Here is a 19831-nt window from a genome sequence, read left to right as displayed (position 1 = left end):
CCCCGGGGAAGAACGCCGGGGACCGGGACAGGACCGGGGGTGAGGGGGAAGCAGCCGCCGCACCGTCACGACTCGCCTCAGGGACCCGCGCGGCGGAGAGGCCACGCCCATTGGGGCGGGGAGAGGGGCGGTGCTCGCTCCGCATTGGCTTCTCGCGCCAGCGCGCGGGCGGTGCTCGGTGCCGGCGGCGGGTGTGGGAAGGCGAGAGGGCGGGAGGGCGGCCCGGCCCCGCCCCCTCAGGCCGCTCCTCCCGCGCGCTCGGGCCCGCCGGGGGCGGTGCGGGCAGGCGGGGCCCCGCGGGGGGCGCTGCGCGGCGGCGCCCCCTGGCGCCTGGGCGGCGCTGCCCGCTGGCTCGCGGCCCCGGGGCGGTGCGGGCGCGGCCTGTGGCGGGGCAGCGGGGGCTGCGCGGCGCCTTCTCCCTCCCCGGCTCCCGCCGTGCTCATCCGTCTGGGATTCCGCTGCTCAAAATCCACCCCTGCGCGGCCACCGCCGAGCGGCTGCTGCGCCGGGCCGCGGGCCGGCGGGAGCGGCTGCTGCGGGCCCCTGGTTTCCACACTCCCTGTTCCGGGGCGGTGGGTACGTGAGGCCCGGGCGCTCGGCTGTAAGCTGGTTAGCGGCTGGTTAGCGGCACAGAAGCTGGGGTGAGAGGATGACCCAGTTTTCGAGCCTCTCCCAGGTAAGAGAGGCCTAACGTTTAGTGCGACAGTAATACCGGTGTTGAAGAGGAGGCCGATGGCGTTTAAAGGACAAATTTGCCTCTCTGGATTCTGATCGACCCAGCCCTAGCCTCCTTTCTGTTCCGTGCTCCCACGCTTTTCTGTGACTTCCTCACCAGGATTAAGATGTTGAGAAGAGGTAAGGATGTTAGGATTGTCTGCAAATCCATTGTTTAGTTATGTGAAAAGGCATCTTAGGATAAATTAAATGTAAACAAACACCTGACCCTGAGGAATCATCACCTCAATAGATTGCTATCACTGGACCCGAGGGTCTTAAAGTTGAACATAAATACTGCTGAAAGGCCAAAGGGACAAAGTGCTCTGAGGGCATGTAAATGTATATTTAAATAGATGCATTAACACAGCCCAAATGTCTTAATTTGTATTTTTCTTAAGTGTAAAAGAAGTCATGTTAGTTACTTTCCTCTCAGTGATTTTGCACAGGCATTAACCGTAAAGGTAGACTTGCTTTTTGCATCCATATGTTCATACTGAAAACAAATCTGTTGCTCCCAGCCATAAGGGAGCAGTATCATAATTCTGCAGTGCTGCTTATTACTGTAAATAGGCCTAGTTCCCTTTTTTATTTTGCTAAGTGCAAGTGTTGCTTAACAGTAAACTGACTTAAATTTTCCTGTGCTAAATTCCCTTTTTAAAGGCTCAGGCACCTTGAGAAGGCACTGTCTGATCTTAAAGCTGACGATTTTGTTTCTTTGCTGTTTACTAGGGAACATAAGGGCTGCTTTGCTGGGTAAATACCTACTTCCCTTTTTTTCCCTATCATTCTCAATGCTCCTCACAAAGTAGAGGGTAGCAGTTCATGTTGCAGCTATCTGCTGGGAACTTGGGAGTCCACAGCTCTTCTGCATGCTCTCACTACACTGTGTGTACAGCTGCGCTGGGGGCTGGCAAATACCAGACTTTCTCACCCCTAGAAAGTCTTGGAACTAACCTCTCTTGGTCCAACAAGTAGCCTTGTATATATCTAGTCATAACTGGGTTGTTTAAACTGTAGGTGTAAGGAACATACCTTACAGAAGTAGAGCTCCTACTGTTCCTGCAAAATCCTCTGGATTTTCTATTAATTTTAAATGGTGTTTTTGGAGAATTTAGATTTTCAAACCTTGCCTCCAAAAGCATTTCTTTATCACCAAATTATACATATGACAAATACAGTTCATGCCTTGTGTAGAGTCGGTGACAAGCATGCGAATGTTGTCAGTTTACCCTTGCGGTGGCCCCGGACAAAGCTTTTGCTGGTACCAGATTGGTTGAGGTTGAAGGAACCTCCAGAGGTCTTCAGGTCCAACCCCCCCCAGCTCAAGGACAGCCACCAAGCAGATTCCCTTAGTCTTTCAGGGAGGCTTTGCTGCAGTTGAAATAAAATGAAGGCGTTTGGAACAGAGTATCAGATTCCAGGAACACTCATGAAAACTACAAAATTGAAAGCAAGATTTTTCTAAGAAAATTAAATTTCACATTTGTATCTTGTGAATTCCAGTTCCTTTACTTACTATTTCAAGCAAAGTGTGAATGGAATCTCTAATTTATTGGGAGCTATAATCATATTTCTAAACATAAATTTGCATCAACAGAGAAAATATACCTTGCATCTCAGTAGTATTTTTAGGTGTCGCAGTTAATTTGACCCTGGTAACTCATGAGAATGTAGTCAAGCTGACAGGACAGACGCTTCGTTGCCAGGGATGGGAACACTTCTCATATTCTAGATCATTCATGTTTTGTATCTGTCAGAATTTTGATTTTCAGCTTGATTAAATTGTTTTAAGTACTTTGATTCACCTCAATGGCCTTTCTGAATGTAATGTTTAATTTTAAAATTGAAGTTAGAGTTTTATAAAAATGAGTAGTAATTGGTTTACAACAGAGTACGTAGTATTAACTAGGAATATGATAGTTTGCCACATACTGACAATTTCTTGTCTGTCATTATGTGCTTTGCATTTCAATCTGAGTAAACTTTGGTGATCAGGTTAAAAACTCATCTTGTTGGTCAGAAAAGATGTTTCCAGACTGATTTATTTCTTTCTCATGCTTTAAATGGAGTTGGGATTAATTAGCCTGTTTAATAGATGATAGTGGCACAAACAGGTGCTGCCGGGGTCGTAACTGATGCAGCGTGGTGTAGAATTAGAGCCGGGTACTGAATATATCAGTAGGCTGAAATTACCGTTTAGATTTGCTCCTGTACATGGGAATAAGGTTACATCTGACAAGCATGGCAAACAAAATTATTTTGTCTTTATGATTCCTGCTGCAAAAGAATAATAATATTACCACTTCATAATCTTTTCTCCTTCTATCCTAGAAAGGGTTTATTCTATCTAAACAGATGGTGGTAGGACATTGGTACTGAAACATGCCAGGTCATTGTCACCCTTCCCATAGAGATGTTGAAAACTCAGTTACAAGATGCTAGGAGAGTGGGCAATTGACTGTTGATAAATATGGTGATAAATAATCATCCTCATAGAGTACGTGTTTGGTTCCAGTATCTATTTCTAAATATTAATTATTTGATGTTTCTGCTAAAATTTAACTTTTACACTTTTACGCAAAGGCTCTTTTAAGGCTCTAGGTGTTGTGGCAGTTGACACTGTTTCAGGTTGTACCTTTGATTGCTTGAGGTCTACATTCGGTGTAGGTAATTTTTTGTACATAGCACATGGGTTATGGCATGGGGGGGAGGGCAGAGAGAATTCTTGAGATGAGAACGGGTGGAGAGCAGGCCACTGGTGTCTTCAGTGCTAGTACCTAGCGTCTGGGAGGTACAGGTTAGTAACTGCTACTTTTCATAAGAGATTGCATGAGGGATTGGAAATACTGCTATGGAAGGTGGCAAGAACATCAAATATTCCAGCTTCATCCTTAATGAGGGATGAGGAAGAGCAAGAACTGGATTTTCAGGAGAAAATGTAAGGAAATAAGTTACTTTCTGCTTCATTTCAGCATCGCAGTACCTTGTGAGTGACGCATGGAGAATTTTATTTTTTTCAGCCCTGTTCATGCCTCAGGTGCAGTCTTGCTGTCCTGTCTGCAGCACTCCTGGATCAGCAGAGGTCACCTTTACTTGAGCAGGGACCATTTAACAAACTGATTTCATCACTCCTGTTGTAGGTAATAGAGGTGAGGGACAAAGTTGCAACTCTGTCGCTGGATTCTATAAGCTCTTCCATTTTGTTCTGGAGCCACTTAAACCAGGTGGAAACTAGCTCTCATTCTCAGTGACTGGTCTGGGACAATCATAGCTTGTCGTGGAGTCGTCAGGTCTAATGAAACAATAGCACTCGTGGGGAATCTCCATAGAAAGGAAACTTTGGTTTGTTTACATTTGTTTCTTTATTCCTGGGTCTGCGCTTCTCACCTGTGCATGTTCAGCACATAAGGTGGGGCTCAGCTCCCTTTTCCACTCACAAGGGACCAGCTGACCTGTGTGGGGAAAAAGAGTTTTTTTCTGAGTTTCACTTTAAGTCTGATGGTATTATAGTCCCCTTCTGGAGAAGAGGGTAGCAGAATTTGAAGCTTCACTGATTCTTCAGTTCTCACAAAGTTTTTCAAACGATGTACTTCAATAGAAAAGAGAGGCTTACTCCACTAGTGCAGAGACATGAAGAAGTATGCCTGCTGCACACAGGTTGAGACAACAGAGGTGACGGCAGATCTAGAGTGTAGATGAGCAAACTGTATGTGTTTAGTCCCAGTTGACTACACTGAAGCTAGGGTCCTCAAAAAAACCAATATTATATATGGAAAAATTCTGTTGCTAATCTGAAGGCTGTAAGTATATCTCAATCTAATTTAAATGTTCAATATTAAGAGTATGCGTTGCCTTTTTTTAAATTCTGAAATATATCAAATATTTTGTCTCTGAGCATCTCTTCCCAAAATAACTGGGATTTATGAGCAAAGACTTATACATACACATAGTCATTTCTCCTTCTCCCCCAAAGTAAATTACAGGTGGGCTCTAAATACAAACCTGCAGTTCTGTGATTCTGCTTCTCTGCATGTCACAGCATATCCAGTTAATTGAGGTAACTAGTGATACATCTGTAGAATAAAACTTTGTGCACACCAGTTTGCAAACCTGTTATGAAATACACTTTTATTTATGTTTAGTTGTGAGCAGAGAGGTACATTTCGACCACATTCTGATGGCAGCTTACATGTTACAGAGCTTCTGTGGTTTAGTGCAATAGTTTGTCCTAACCTTCTCATGAACGCAGTCACTGTAATCAGTGTTGCATTTACCACACTTGCAGCTCACAGCCACAGGGTAGGAGTAATAAGGGATGGTGTGATGCGGGCAGCCCGGAATCAGTGCTGTTTGATACAACATCTCTTTATATGTGCACACGTTCTGAGACAGAGCACTTTTGAGTAGCAGCTTCTTGCCATTGCTGTCCTACAAAGAGAAAAAACGGCATTGTTTCACTGAAGCATACAAGAGTGCCTGAAGACTTCCTCTGCCATTTTCTGAAATGTGCAGAAAGCAAACCTCTTCACACTTAGACTAGCTCTGTTATTTTCAGTGTACTTCTGTTTGGATCTGTAATTTTGAATCTGCGTGTGACTGGGGCTCTCTACCCCTGCAGATATGTTCACCTTGCTTATATGGTTTTAACTAATCTGCTTGGCTCAGGGTGCCAGCAGTACTTTGCAGTGGGTACTGGCTACCTGCTGACCAAGGTGGAACTTGAAATGCTACGTTGAACAGTGAAGTTCAAGCGCAGTGTTTGGCATATGCCTACCTGCGAGACATTCTCCCCAGCCAGCTGTCATAACAGTAATGGGGGTAGAAGCTACCCAAGTCACTTACATTAAACAAGAGTGATTAAATATAATCTGCTTCTCACCTGTTCCATTCTGACCCCACAAACTGACTACGGAGGCAGCAGTGACAGCAGCAGTCAGCTCTCTGCTATGCCACTGATGTCATAAACTCTAGTTCCAGAGGCTTGGCATTTCTCAGCCATAGCTTTGCCAAAAGCTAACCTGAAAACCTGATGATGGTGTGGTTTTTCTGTCTGTGAGAAACACTATTAGAATCGGATCATTTACACACAGTTTCCCAGGGAGAACAGGCACTTGTTTTGCAGTGATGGTCATTATAGAAACAACTGCCCGAAACAGAGTAAACGCCTTGTACCCGAGTCATGCAAAATCCAGCGCAGATGGTGGTGTTGATGGCCAGGCAGTAGGCACATTCCCTTTTCTCCACATGGATTATGTACTCAGAAGGAGCACAAAGTGAGGCTGCTTGACCGAAAGTCAGGCCAAAGAGGAGAGACATCACAAAGAAGGGACTCATGCTAGATGGGGGAAAAACAAACAAACAAACAAACCCTAAGTAAAATTAGATGTACTTTCCAGCCCTTTTCTCAGAATTTGACAAGAATAGTTAAGATAGTCACAGACTAGAAGTAATCTTAACTTTTCTAGCTACAGCCTAACAACTTCTTTCCAATCTCAGACCTTTAACTGAAATAATACTAACCACTAAACAGGCCATTAACAACATATAACAAGTTCTCTTTTTTCCCACTAAAGCATATTACATGGAACTTTTTACTAATGAGTGATAAAATGCTGACACACACAAATAACAGGAGCTAAAGGATTTGAAAATGTGACATATGTGAGAGAACATGAACTCTAGAATTAACCAGAGCTGCTAAAATTATCTCAGTGGTTTAAAAATATTTTTTTAAAGAAAGCACCTTATAAAATGTTCGAGAGAAAAAGAAACAGCAGTGCATATCAGTCATACCACTGTATTTTTTACTTTCCAGTTGGCTTAGAGCCATGATGAAATGGGAACACTGCCAAGAATTAAATAACAGATTCAAGCAAATTACAATAAAGAATATCAGCAAAGAGTTCAAATCAATGAATCCCCACTTTATCTGTCTGTTGTGCTGATCGCATTTCTCAGACCTGCTGGGGGATCGTGAGAACAAAGCTTTGGTTAGCTCCGAGACAATTCCAGGGTCTGCTCTATAGCCTCTAAACCACAGACTTTAAATGACAGTGTCTACAAACACATGGACATCACCCTCTAGTCTCGTCCAGCTGTCAGTTTCCCACAGCAAAAGCCATTCATTACAGTCTGGTTTACCCTGTAGCTGCAACAGTGCAAGTCTGGAAAGACCAACCTCTCGTCAGCTGAATTCTTCCCTATTACAGGAACCTGATTCTGCCTTGAGCTGGGAGAGGCAGTGACCCAGCACGAGCTCTGTGTGTGCTTTATACTCTCCAGGCTAATTCCAGGCTGATCTTACTGTTTATATAATTGCATCTGAATTGCTGCTTTCTTATCGCAAAGTCATCTATTGAAAATTCATACTGAACCACAAAGCAAATGTGATAGGAACAAATGTGTCCATAATATCCTAACCTGGAAACTGGAGCTGGAAATCTAATTATTTTAACAGTCATTCTCTCCTCAGGCTTTTAAACTAACCACTGCTTTAAAAAGTTATTATTGATTAATTTAATCGCTACATAGGACAGCAACATCATGACAGGAAGGCTAGCATGGAAATTGAGTCATGACTAATTCTACACCCATGTTTTGCGAAAGTTTAATGAAGTCTGGTTCACTCCGTTTGCTCGTTACCAGGCAGTGCTGTACACGTAAAGTCACAAATCTCAAAGCAATTGCTCTGCAGCGTGGTTAGGTACAGCCTGACTTACCTACTCAAACAAAACACACTGAGAAATTATCTGGCCTTGAACCTACTGAGCAAATACTGAGGTAACAAGCAATTCACTCTGAAATACTAATTGACAGGGAAAAACTTTTAAGAATCCACTCATTGTAGCACAATGAGAAGCAAAATATTGCACCAACACCAGTGAAACTGAGATGTCCACAGATGGGGGAAAACCACTTGCGTTTAGGGCTCTCTGGAACACCTGGGAGGAGCAAAACTAAGAAAGGGTCGACAAAGGCACCGTCCTCTACTGCTTCATCAGTGTCTGGCCGTCCTCCTCCCGAGCTCTGTGAACACCCACCCTTCCAGTTAACCACCTACCTGCAACTGGGCTTTGATCTGAGGTATGTCTTATGCAGGTCCACCACATTCTTGATTTACATAGCCATAAGAAATATGATAACAAAACTGAGCCTGAGCTGGTAAACATGGTCACTTTGGGCTGCTGGAGGAGTGATCCAGTCAGCCCCAGTTGGTGCTTAGCTGATTCCTGAATAACGTCTCCTTGTCCTGTGATTTCGGACTGCTGCACACAGCTTTGTGTCCTGGGCTAATTCTCCAAGGGGGTTTTTGGATAACATGATAGGGTTCTTGTTCTATTAAGACTAGCCAAATGCTTTCTGTTTTCCTGGAGTCTTTAATTCTGGGTTAATTTCTCCCATATAACTTCTCAGGAATTAAATATAACTCTTTCTGGCTTAAGGACATGAGCAGAGTATTAATTGTGCTCTCAGTAACATCTGTCCATCTACACTTAGCAACAGAAGTATAACACTGTTATTTTGCTACTACTCCAATATATTTAACTATTTTTTTCTGACATATTATAATTGCAGGTAAGCATACAGGCTATATGAGTATATACATACATACACCCATATGGAGATAATGTGTATATATATACACACTCACAATATATATACACATATACACTATGTTATATATATGGGTATGGTTGTTTAAAACTTTAATCACAGAAAGGAATGTTTGTTCCTGGATACTCTTAAGAGTATTTCAAAGGAGACAACGATCCTGAAAGGAAAAGGATACAATTCGTAAAACTAAATCCTGGAGAGAACAAAAAGGGTGCAAAATAAGAATAAAAAACAGCATTCCTAAAGCAAGAATATCCCACAAGACCCTTGCGTGCACAGCTGAAGCAGGTACAGCTGACTCTTTTCTCTAAAGGTTTCACAGTGATTTACAAGCCCAGCTTTAGGCAATTGGAGATATATTTGTACACACTGATCCTGACAGGAAGACCCCCACTCCAGGTTTAAAGTGTCCTCAACATATCCTGTAAGAATATAGGCAGAGCACAGATCAGAGTATGAAGGCATATATCCTTTGCTGCTTCAAAGTGTTAAATTTCTATGATTTGAGAAAAATGGGTGTAAGGGAGGGGGGGTATGAGAAATTCAGATTAGGGTTAAAAAGGATTAAGAATTTCTTTTAACAAGATTTAGGGAAATGTCTGCAAACCAATAGCGAAGAAAAATAATTATAAAAATGCTTGAAAGTCTGTTATAGTGAAGATGAAAAAGAGAATGCAACAATAAAAACTATAGCAATAAAAAAAGGGAAAACAACAATCACTGTTAGAAGTGAGAAAATGTAGAAAACTCGCACAGGAAGCCAGAGACCAGGAAATAAACTTCTGTCAGGACAGGGGCCGACAGTAATGCCAAGGGATGTTACTAGATGAAGACAAGCTGTTGATGCAGAGTAAGTGCAAAGTCTTCAGTGGATAGATGTGCCTTTGAAAATGTGGTGGCTGAACAACCAAGACACACATTTGCAACAAAAATTATTAAATAAATTATATAAGGAATAAATATTTTAAAATCAACATCATTAGCTAACTAATGGTAATTTCAACAAGTCTTGGAATAGTGAGGATATTTCAAAACATTAAGAAAAGTGCTAACATTATGCCAATATTTAAAGAGAGAATGTTGACCCAGGTAACTCTCAACCAGCCAGCCTGACATCTATCTCTGATAAATCAGGTAAAATAACAGAAAGTTGATACAGGATTTGAGCAATAAAGAATTAACGGATGAGAACATAATTAATGCCTGTCAAGATGGTGTTACATAAAATAGGTCATGCCACACAAACCTGATTTCATCCTTTGAGGTGATTACAAATTTGGTTGTTAAGGCAACTACATGGATGCAATGTCCCTAGTTCCATCTGTCCAGAGCCCTACTGTCAGGAAGATTTAGAGCTGTTAGGCGGAGTCCAATGTGGTGTCTGCTGAATGTCAGGAATTATTAATCACTGGAGCAGGTAGTGTAATTTCAGCAGTGCATTTATTCACTCTAACATTTTTACCCAGCCTCTGAATGCACTGCAGTGTGTTACAGAAATACCTGACCAACTACTGGATTTCTCTGGAAGCACAATAAATTAGTCTTGAGTGGACCTTGAGACTAACGTGACCACTGCTCCTCATACTCAGGTTAGCACCACACAGAACCTCTGGGCTGCTACCTCTTCTCTGCTGGCACCACGTTAGCCTGCCCAGCTCTCAGAGATGCACTAAACATCACCAGAGGGGTACACACCTTGCACCTCTTCAGTAATTTCCACAAACTGTGAAGCGGTAGAAGAACTTCTCCTTGTTTGCCCTTCTGGATAGGACCATTCACTACTGACCTCTCTGGAGACATGGTGGGAGTGAGATCCCACTACCTGCTGGGAGCAGCAGGACAAAAGACTGTGGCAGGACAGCAAAGTCCAGTGTGGCAATCCGTGAGTGCCCGAGGCTTCCTTCCTGAAGTTTCCTAAAATCCATAGTTAAGAGTCTGATGCTTATGGATCCATTTCTTTGGTTGCTCCGCTGCTGACCTGCAGACCATTCTGTGATAGAAATTTTTAATGTGGGTTTACAGCCATCAGCTTTGTAGCCCAGTCCTGGCACAGCCAGTTACACTGTTAATTATTTATCTTTAACCTTTCTGTTAACTAAACCAATCCACTCACTGACATCAGTTATTTTACACTTTCATGAAGTGAAAGACACTATGCTGATGTTCTACAAGAAGTGTTTGAAGTGATCTCTGTGAACAGAATTTAGTAATCATAAAATTCTTGTGTTCATTACCCAGGAATCTCTGTAATGGGCTAGAGAAGTTCAGTGCATACCAGAAGCTTTTATGTAAAAGTAATTTAATAGGATTCTCTGTCACTGACCAATGCCTAAGATAAAAGTAGGAACAAAGAGAAGTTATCACACTTTATTCCTACTCACTCTTCCCTCGTTAGTAGTACAACACAATGACAACGTTGTGATTGTTAACTTCTAGAGCAAAGTAACTCTTGTTTCCACCGCATACAGCAGTGTGGATACTAAAATAAAAACATGTCCATGCTTGCAAACAACAGAGAATTAGAAGTTGTGCTGATGAAAAACAAAGCCAATCAGATTTCTAAAAGATTAGTATTCGGGTAGAGGAATTATTTCCAACCCCATCCTGTTGCAGACCTCTGCTGATAAAATGAAATAAGATCCTAATATGTTGCCATAGAAACAAGTGGGTTTGCCAGGTTTTGCATTTAAACAGACCGTGGCTGCTGAATTTTCAAAGCTAATCTGTCTATTGCAAGTCTTTCTGCAATAGCCTGAAACATAGCTCTCATCTCTTAAATCTGCAGATTCACGGATGACCGCTCTTCTCTCTTTCCTAGGATTAGCTGCAGCATTTCCTATCAACCACGGATTAAAACAGCGGTTCTCTTTGTTGCATATCATATGCCAACGATCTGCATTTCTGGTCTGAAAAGACTTCATAATCCTATTTGCCGTTTGGCTGATATGACAGACCACTTTGTATTTGATTTCATTTCTTTGGAAAATGCTAGATATTTCTTTTATTCTAAGATATACAATCGCTACACTGAGGACAAAATTTTAAAACCCCAAATAACAACAAAGCCAAGCCAGAAGCCTTCTGCAATATTATCAGGGATGAATGACTGTACCCACCCAGTATCGTCACAGCACCAAGGGGCAGAGGTCACAGACACTTTTCCATTTCTAGGGGTTGTAGTGGTCTCCTGATTTGACTGGCAATCTGACAAGCAGTCATTGGTAATCAGACAAGATCTCCACTGGTGGAGATCTGGTGTGGAGACTTGACACTATGTATGTACAATTGACTCTTTTCCAGATCAGGATATCAGCTAATTATCTATGTTCCATACAAACACCAGGGTACGTTTCCACTTCCCCTTTGGGGCGCTGGGCATGCCGTCCGGTCAGATGCTGCATTCCTCCCGCAGGCAATCCCAATCGCCCACCTGGAAAAGAAGGGTCTGCCACAGCTGTGATGGACTGTGGAGCCTGCCAAAGCAAGTGCCTCCCAGCGAGGAAGCCGCTCTCAGATTCCAACTAAAAATTAAAATGGCTGTAAGGAAGGAAAAGGGAAGACTGGTTTTCCTCATGAACCCTTCCCTCCCTGGGTACTCCTGGTACAAGCAAGGCAAACTAGATCAAATACTTTGATATCTAGGGACAGAAAAGGTTGTAGGGATAATATTATTTGTGCTGGTTTTTTTTTTTTCTTATTAGAGACATTTAACTCCTGTAGCAATTTTTTTAAAAAATCCTTTTAGTTTAGAAATTTAAAAGAATATTAATATTACTGTTTTAGAAATAGTTGTCCTTTATAATAACTATCACACATACGTGAGGATTTTTTTTAACATATCTTTTTCAGAGCTTACTGTCATCTTCCTTACATGTGCTTGGGGAAAACTGACATGGTTCTTGCAGTACAGTGTCCGATTCTGAAAAAGCTACTTTTTAAAGCCGCTGTGAAGCGAGATCAGCAGCTGCCGACATGTAACGTTCCCCTTCCTCTCATATTACCGTTAGTTCCAATCGGGTGAGGCCGGCGCTGGAGCGGGGGCACTGGCCACTCTCCAGCCCCTTGCAGCTCCGCGGGTTCCTCTCGCCCAGCCCCTCGGGGTACTGGGGAGCCCGAACCCTCAGGCACGTGCTCAGACACCGGCTCTGTTGCTCGGTACCACCTGAGAGTCCATATGCTCCTGCATTTGTCAGCTTGGGTGAGTCCTAGCACTGCGATTTTCTTCAGATTTGTTCTTATTTTCTGCATTCTATTTTGCACGCTCTGCTCCTGCAGTTTTTAAACCAATTTTTTTAATACTATTTGGAAATAACTATCAGTAGTGTGGAGTGACAATTACAATGTACCTGGAAGTGCCTGTATGCTAACCCTGTGCTGTGGGCAGTGGTTACATTCTTCTTTTTTAAGTTAGATACAAAATGTGGGTTTTCTCAAGTTGTCAAAAGAACCTTGTGGTCTCATTTGAAATTCTTGTAATATTGTATCAAGTTTTGTCACAGTTCTAGCCTATTCCATTTCAGAACAGGGTACATAATAAAAAGCACTGTTGCTACAATATGCTGCGCATTTCACAACAAACAGGCCACAGAGATACATTTTTGGGCCACTTGCTGGGGGAAGGCCTGCCTTTATACAGGCTACCACAAGGTATGAGTACCTTGCTGAATCTCTATTACCCAGTACAGAAGTTAAATATAAGTACTGGGTAATAACAGGGGTTGGAACATTAATTTTAAAAATTCAACTTTTGAGTAAACCCCCAACACTCTGTACTAATGAAATAATAAGCTAATAATTTTGAAATTTCCTGTGCTTAATAAAGCCATGATGGACAAATGATACTGACTTGACATTTGAATATTTTATGAGAGATCCAAGACAAGCATTAGAATAGGTAAATGTTCATTATTTGTCTTCTCAGAACTGAATTTTCAATTCAACTTTTTACGCTTTTCCTCTTCTGCTTTTGTTTTAGGCTGTTGTATCCAACAGGTGTACTAAAAAGTTATTACTTATCATACAGAAAAAATAATTCTTAATTAAAAGCAAGTATCTGGACTAGAAATTTCAGATCAGGCATTAAACATATAGCCAAGATAAGTATTTAAATTGAATCAGGTCTTTTTTTTAATACGTACATTTTACAATCTATAGACCCAGGACTCCTCAGTTATCCAGTAAGTTAACTCAAGAAAAACTATTATTTGTTCCCAAGGCAATTCAGAAAAAGAGGAAAGAGCAGATTAAACAAAGACAAGTAAATAAACCCGCTGCTGAACAAGAAAAGGGAGACAATCTAATGAATGGAATTCAACCTATGCATCTTCCAGTCCTTTTCAGTTGTTGTTACCTTATGGCAAAGTACTTTGTTCAGGCCAAAGATTATATATGTCTTATAAAAGAGACCATACGAACAAAGACGCAGAGTGGATCTGGAAAAACAATAGCAACAAGTTTTATAGCATCCAGTATTTCAGCTGAAGTCAATCAAACCAAGGTGCAAAATGCAGCTATCATCTGGAATAGAAAAGGATGAGAATGGATAAAGCAGTTCCTCTGCTTTAATCACCACATCCCATCTGGCACACGGTGCATGGAACAGCATTCACCACTCTAGGAAGCCTTCAGAAATCACAAGGCTCGAGTTGGTTGTTACTCTGCCACCTACATTTTTATAATTTAAAAGAGTTGTGAGTCAAGCGACATCAGAAACACTGAACCCAGCAATCAGCTGTTCACAGCCGGGCCGGTGAGCCCCCTGGAAGCTCCGACCCCAGCTCATACCACCCGGCTGCAGGTGGGCGCTGCGCATGGCAGCGCCACTTCCCTGACCGGTGGCGGCCAGACCTGTTCATCTTGGCTGAAGCCGTGGGACAGATGAAGAACTCTACCAAGAGCCTGGTGACAATAGAAAAGTCTGAAGGACTAGGACATACTGTTCTGTGAAGGGGGGACTTGAAGAGGTGGGAGCAAGAAGGCGACAGCATCTCCCTTAGAAAAAAAGGAGAAATATTTTAAGTGAAAAATAAAAGTGCAAGCACGGTAAATAAGGATGACAGGAAGAAAGCAGAGGCAGTAGGTCAGAGTATTGCTCACCCTCCTTGAAGAAATATTTGACAGAAAAGGACCTGGAGAACTGTGTTAGCAGTGCTATGAAGGAAAGTAACATCTGTCGGCATTTCCAACGCTTGCTTTAAGCCAAGGTAACCGATACTGACAAACTTCCTCTTGGAAGCTGCAGGTCCTCAGCTGCTCCGTTGAGAGAAGTGAAAGAAGCAGTATCTGCACAGTCATTATCAATTATATTCTTGCTCAGAAGACGTATTATACCTCAGACACTGAAGGCCACATCCCCCTTAAAACTGATTAGTAAAGACCCAGAGTACAAAGAAATGTGACAAATATATCGTGTCTGTGTATTTCACTGGAAATAGCATTGAAAAAAAGTAAATATTCTGTTTAATTGATAACTTGTTAACTACATTTATTGGCACATGTTAATATACATTTTAAAACCTTGTGAAAAAGGCATTTAGAAATAAGCTTATCTTGCTGATACTTTTAAATAAAGCATATATATATATAAAATGTCTGTGTATTTATATATGTATATATGTGTGTATATATAGAACTACTTGTAGCAAATGGGACTAGTCATAGCTAATATAGCCTTTAAAACATTAATAAAATTCCATGGGTAAAAGCATCAATATTCACTACTATGAATAGCTGCTAACTGGTAGCTTTCAATTTTTACTTTTTTTAATTCTGTGCTACCTGAAGGCCAAAGCACATGCATTTATTACTTTTCATTTGCTTTTCCTATGCAAACTGGATTCATGCCTGACAAAGTTGTTTATTTTCAGTTTTATTTACTATATAACAGGCATAGTATGAGGCAAATATGATTTTACATCCTTCCTAGTTATTATCTGTAAGCTTTCTGTAGTAGCACTTACAGTATTTTTGTAATTTTGCAGATGATTTATACACCACATGACGCACTCCTCGTGGTATCAGGAGGACTACGGGATGCACCATGGATTCACAACCCTGCCACGAAGTACTGGAAAATAATGAGGTCCCAGCTGATCACTGACCATTTGAGTCTAGATGTGGACAGTACAGACTTTAATTTTTATCTGTTGAAGTGGAAAGACTTTTCTCCACCTTCAAGACATTTTAGTCCCCACAAGACTCACTGTGACATGTAGAAACTCTTACAATAGTTAGCTAGCATTTCTAATTCTTACTGCTTAAGTTTCTTGTAATTCCTTCTCCTACAATGCCAGATTCTGTACTTATACCGCTACACTGGAAATCATGTTTGGTAGATACTAAGAAAAACATTTATTTTTCATATAAAGTCTCAATGAACAATCATTTAAATCCTATTTTTTATAGTAATGCATTCAAATATCACATATTCTGGAATGAGCAAAGCTATGAACGTGGGTAGGCTAGGCTTGACATGGATTTTGAATCTTAACTCCAAGATTGCAAAATTACAGTTCATGGATCTATATATGAGCCATAGCTGAGAAAACAGAAGTGTCATTATACTCAGAAACAACTGGAATTTTTATTTTTGATTGGTAACTAGCTTAGGAGTCAATTCTGCATATCTGTTGAAGATGTCAACAACAGCAACAGTCAAAATTCGAAATATGCCATCTTGAAATGAAGTAACAAACATTGGCAAGGATTTAGATCTTGTCTAAAACACCACCCCCTGTTAAATTAAATTACAAACTGCACATATATATTGTGTTTCTGGGGACTGCGTTTTCTTTCTCCCGCAAAGTAGCTGAAGATATTAGTAAGTAACATCCCAAAATAAAATGAAGGCTAACTGACTTTGCATGGCATTCTCTATGTCCAGTCAAAAAATAAATAAATAATGTATCTGGGAGAGGTTTAAATGGACTATTTTACACTACTTATGGTAAAATAATCTTTCTTGGAAAGAACAGACATCTGGAGTTTGTGTGTTATAAGCAGCTATTCTGTTCTGCATTTAGTCTAATCTACATTATTTAAGCAGATAGATTATAAAAACTCAATATTCTGCAAGCACATGAAGTATCTTTCCAGCAAGAAAAGTCATTCTAACTTGTCAGAAAATTTGCTTGCATAACAGACTCCATTTCCAAATATGGAGGAAAAAACAGTATATTCTTTCAGATCTTTGGAGAATATTTGTCAGTTACATACAATAAAAAAATTATTATTATTTTCACTGCTCAACAGATAAGGAAGGCATAACGAACCCAAATGACTAGCCTATACATAAAATTTCTGCACAAAAAGAAATACATATGTTTTGCTACCCTCTTCAAATGAATCCAGGATTTTGATCTTTCATAGTATTTTAGATGTACCTGTAGTTTTAGTCTCATCTCTAGGCTCTGAGGCAGGTTTTTGTTGTGAAACAAAGATTAATCAAGGATTAACGCAGAAATATATGTTCTAAACTATTCATACGCTTACGTGGCTGAAGCTGTTAGTCCTTAGGAAGGCTGCCTGGTGGTTTGTATCTGTGTTCTAACACATAAATCAACACTTGGTCCCACACTTTATGCTTCAGATGATAAACAATTTAATGACATCTTAACATTGTTTTTACAACCTTATAACGTGTGCATATTTTATTCCTTATGAAGCTGAAATATTTTTAAACTGAAGTAATTCTATTGAAAATTCAATTCCAAAAGTTTCAAAACTGTTTTAACATACTGAAATAGTGGCTACTGAAAACAAAACAGTCTAAAAAGACAGTTCTAACAACATTTAAAATGAATGAAAAAGCAAGACAACTGCAGGTAAAAGAGTGCATGCATTGTAACAGCTTCAGTATTTCTTTCACTAAACAATATTCTTTTGTGAATTATGTATTAAGAAAACGAGACTAAATTTAAAAGAACACAACTGAATTTCTTTAAAACCAGTATTTCTAATGCCAGACTTTTTTTTTTTTCTCTGTTTGAAACAGCTTTCTACGTAGTTATACTTGTTTCAAAATTTAAAAATGGGCTAATTTGTCTCCTGACTTTTTATAGCATAGGGGATGAAATGTAGATAATGCTCTGCAGGTGGATGTAGTCATGTATCGATAAAGTTTATGTGTATAAAGGAAATTAATGTATTAAACATACTGAGTATGAGAAAAAAATACAACAATGTACTAACTCTGAAAGAATCATAATACTGTGGTTGTACTAATCAAAGAGTGCTAGGGCACTAGTCATTTTTTCATTTTAAGTGAAGAGCTTTTCAGCTTCTTTAATTTTTCTTTTCCTGTCCATTTTAGAAACTGCAGTCCATCCAGCCTCACGCATTTTTCTCATGGTTGTAAGTTTCAGTACAGAGCCTGGAGTTCTCATGTTTGATGTAGTTGGTTTCTAAGAAGAAAAATAAAGCCATCCATTAGTTTGTTTCTATAACCAATCTGATTAACTGTTTGTTTTGATCTGAAGAAAAGCTAAGGTACCTTTTTTGGTGTCATAGCGTATAATTGTGAAGCTTGAGGATAATCTTTGTACAATTTTTTAAACATTTCTTCCTCTGAGACTATACTCTTAAATTAAAAATGAAAAAGTTACTTAATCACACTATATTAAAAAATGTATTTTCTTTCCCCCTAGGAATATTACAGTATGGGGGAAAAAAAAGTTAAGATGTTACTATGAAGCCTCAACAGTTCAATAAAAACAATGTAAAACAATCATTGGTAGAAGTTAATATAATTTTTGTATAGCGGTACTCTGTCATAGAGTTACTGATTATGTACATGTAACTACAATTCCAGAAAGAACCAATGAAATAAAAATATACACATAAATATTGTCTTGGCTACAGAACCCCACATGCTTTATATACATTCTTAGATACAGCAGTGTGCAGAGAGAACCGTTGAGCACACTGTTCTCTCTGCTCTTTACCAGGAGGTCGCTGTGTTCCGAGCTGTCTGACTGGGCATCCAGCTGTAGAAACACTTTTTGCTTTTTCCGCAAGCACTGTTCTGAGTGCAGATTTGTGCTTTCGCTTTGCAGTTTACGTATTGGAGGAGTCTTTATAATATATGTCTGGGAAAAAGATGGCATTGAAAATTATATTTTCAGTGGTAATTGTAGAATCTAAACCCAAACTCATAACCCAGTTTACAGACTGATTATCCAGGAAGACACTAGAGAGATGCTGTGGAACAATTATCTTTTCATCCAAAATGTGAAGCAAAGACCCTAAAACAGAAAAAAAAAAATCCTTTTTTTGTTGCCAAATAAGGAGAACAGGAAACTGTGGAAGAACTGAGTTTTATGGCACACTGTATCTAACTTCTTCATGCTTATCTGCAGAAATTCAGGTTATTCTGAACTGTAGTCACTACATACAGACTATAAGTACCATTTAAGAAACAAACAAAACTTCAGGAAAAAGCTTTCAGAAAGACATTGATAGTGATATCAAGAACGAGATTGTTTTTACTCAAATAGTACTTTCACTACAAGTTAAACTCAGAAACACTGCAATGGAACAATGCAATCCTTTTTTAGAAAGGATGACATAAAAACAGTAGTTGTTCCTATCGTTAAGAGCTTCCGACATGGCAGAAGCATAAGGTTTTACAGTTATGATGAAGCAGTCAGGAATATTTTGATAAATTTTACAGCTACACAAGCTATATTCTGTTCCATAGAGAAGAATGTGCCTTTACAAACAGACAACACTTATTTTAAGACTCAGTAAAAGAATTCTAGAGACATTATTAAATTAACAGTCCCTCTAGGACAGGAATTGTTACTGATCAACAATAACAGACAAATTAAGTAACTGAGCAGTGGGAGCCCTTGTACAAACTTCTGTCTAATATCGCTGTGGAATACATTTTTTTTTGTGGCCATCTACCTTTTAAATCCCTGCTTATCACAACAGAAAATAAATAAGCATCTACAGAGAAGTAAGAAATACAGTCAGAAAAATAAAACAAGAACAATTCACTATTATGAGTTACAAACCTCTAATGATGGACTACCCAAGGGACTCTTTGCAGATACTGAAGGAGGCATTTTTTTCTTTTCCATCATGTTGACTTTTATAGGAATATCATTTGGAGATTTTTTATTTTTTACATTAATAGACTCACCATCCAGATCTAAATGAATTTTAGGAGTCTCACAAAAATGAGTTTGCATTTTCTAAAATTAAAAAAGGTTTAAATTAAAAGCATTTCAATGTCTTTTGTTTATATATAATTTATCATGGAACTTCAATTAGATTACATACCTATAAGTATTACCAAATTCTAAGATTAATTAATAAGGTTAAAGCTACCTTGTGCTCAGACAGTTCTTCAATTTCTCCCTGCTTCCCTCATACTTACCAATTAAGAAGTAATGCAAAACATTCACTACCACCAGAAATGAGACCTAATGACTTCAGAGAGCATCAAGCTTTTGAAGTCAGACAGCAAGGGACAGCAAGATCTAGAATCAAAAGCGCA

General features: G+C 39.9%; 2 protein-coding genes and 1 long non-coding RNA gene across 5 annotated transcripts in view; 1 reads left to right on the top strand and 2 right to left on the bottom strand.

The window, feature by feature from the left end:
• The first annotated feature begins 314 nt into the window (after positions 1-314).
• LOC141954416 (uncharacterized) lies at positions 315-18177 on the top strand. 3 transcript variants are annotated; one of them, XR_012632180.1, is made up of 5 exons: positions 315-855; positions 6533-11870; positions 12181-12529; positions 13547-14777; positions 15312-18177. It is a non-coding gene; the product is annotated as an uncharacterized LOC141954416 (long non-coding RNA). The 3 variants fall into 3 exon arrangements; XR_012632181.1 differs by lacking the exon at positions 13547-14777; XR_012632179.1 differs by lacking the exon at positions 15312-18177 and having other exon boundaries at positions 13547-14919.
• On the bottom strand, positions 4897-6051 carry TSHB (thyroid stimulating hormone subunit beta). Its single transcript, XM_074893898.1, has 2 exons — positions 5890-6051; positions 4897-5145 (listed from the first exon to the last, which is right to left on the bottom strand). Exons 1-2 carry the CDS (start codon positions 6049-6051, stop codon positions 4903-4905), a joined length of 405 nt encoding a protein of 134 aa, XP_074749999.1. The 3' UTR covers positions 4897-4902.
• The window catches only part of SYCP1 (synaptonemal complex protein 1), a 23888-nt gene continuing 21645 nt past the window's right edge, over positions 17589-19831 (bottom strand). Inside the window, exons 26-29 of the mRNA XM_074893897.1 lie at positions 19347-19526; positions 18273-18416; positions 17822-17908; positions 17589-17732 (exon numbers count right to left, since the gene is read on the bottom strand). Coding sequence (XP_074749998.1) covers positions 17589-17732; positions 17822-17908; positions 18273-18416; positions 19347-19526 — 555 coding nt within the window. The remainder of the gene's footprint in view (positions 17733-17821; positions 17909-18272; positions 18417-19346; positions 19527-19831) is intronic.

This window comes from Strix uralensis, chromosome 24 (genome assembly GCF_047716275.1).
Source record: "Strix uralensis isolate ZFMK-TIS-50842 chromosome 24, bStrUra1, whole genome shotgun sequence".
Taxonomy (NCBI): domain Eukaryota; kingdom Metazoa; phylum Chordata; class Aves; order Strigiformes; family Strigidae; genus Strix; species Strix uralensis.
This window is presented reverse-complemented; position numbering and strand designations above follow the sequence as displayed.

Coding starts and splice junctions, on each gene's coding strand:
- TSHB (XM_074893898.1), bottom strand. CDS start 6,051: ATGAGTCCCTTCTTTGTGATGTCTCTCCTCTTTGGCCTGACTTTCGGT. Junction 5,146..5,889: donor CTGGATTTTGCATGACTCGG/GTACAAGGCGTT, acceptor TTCTCTTTGTAG/GACAGCAATGGCAAGAAGCT.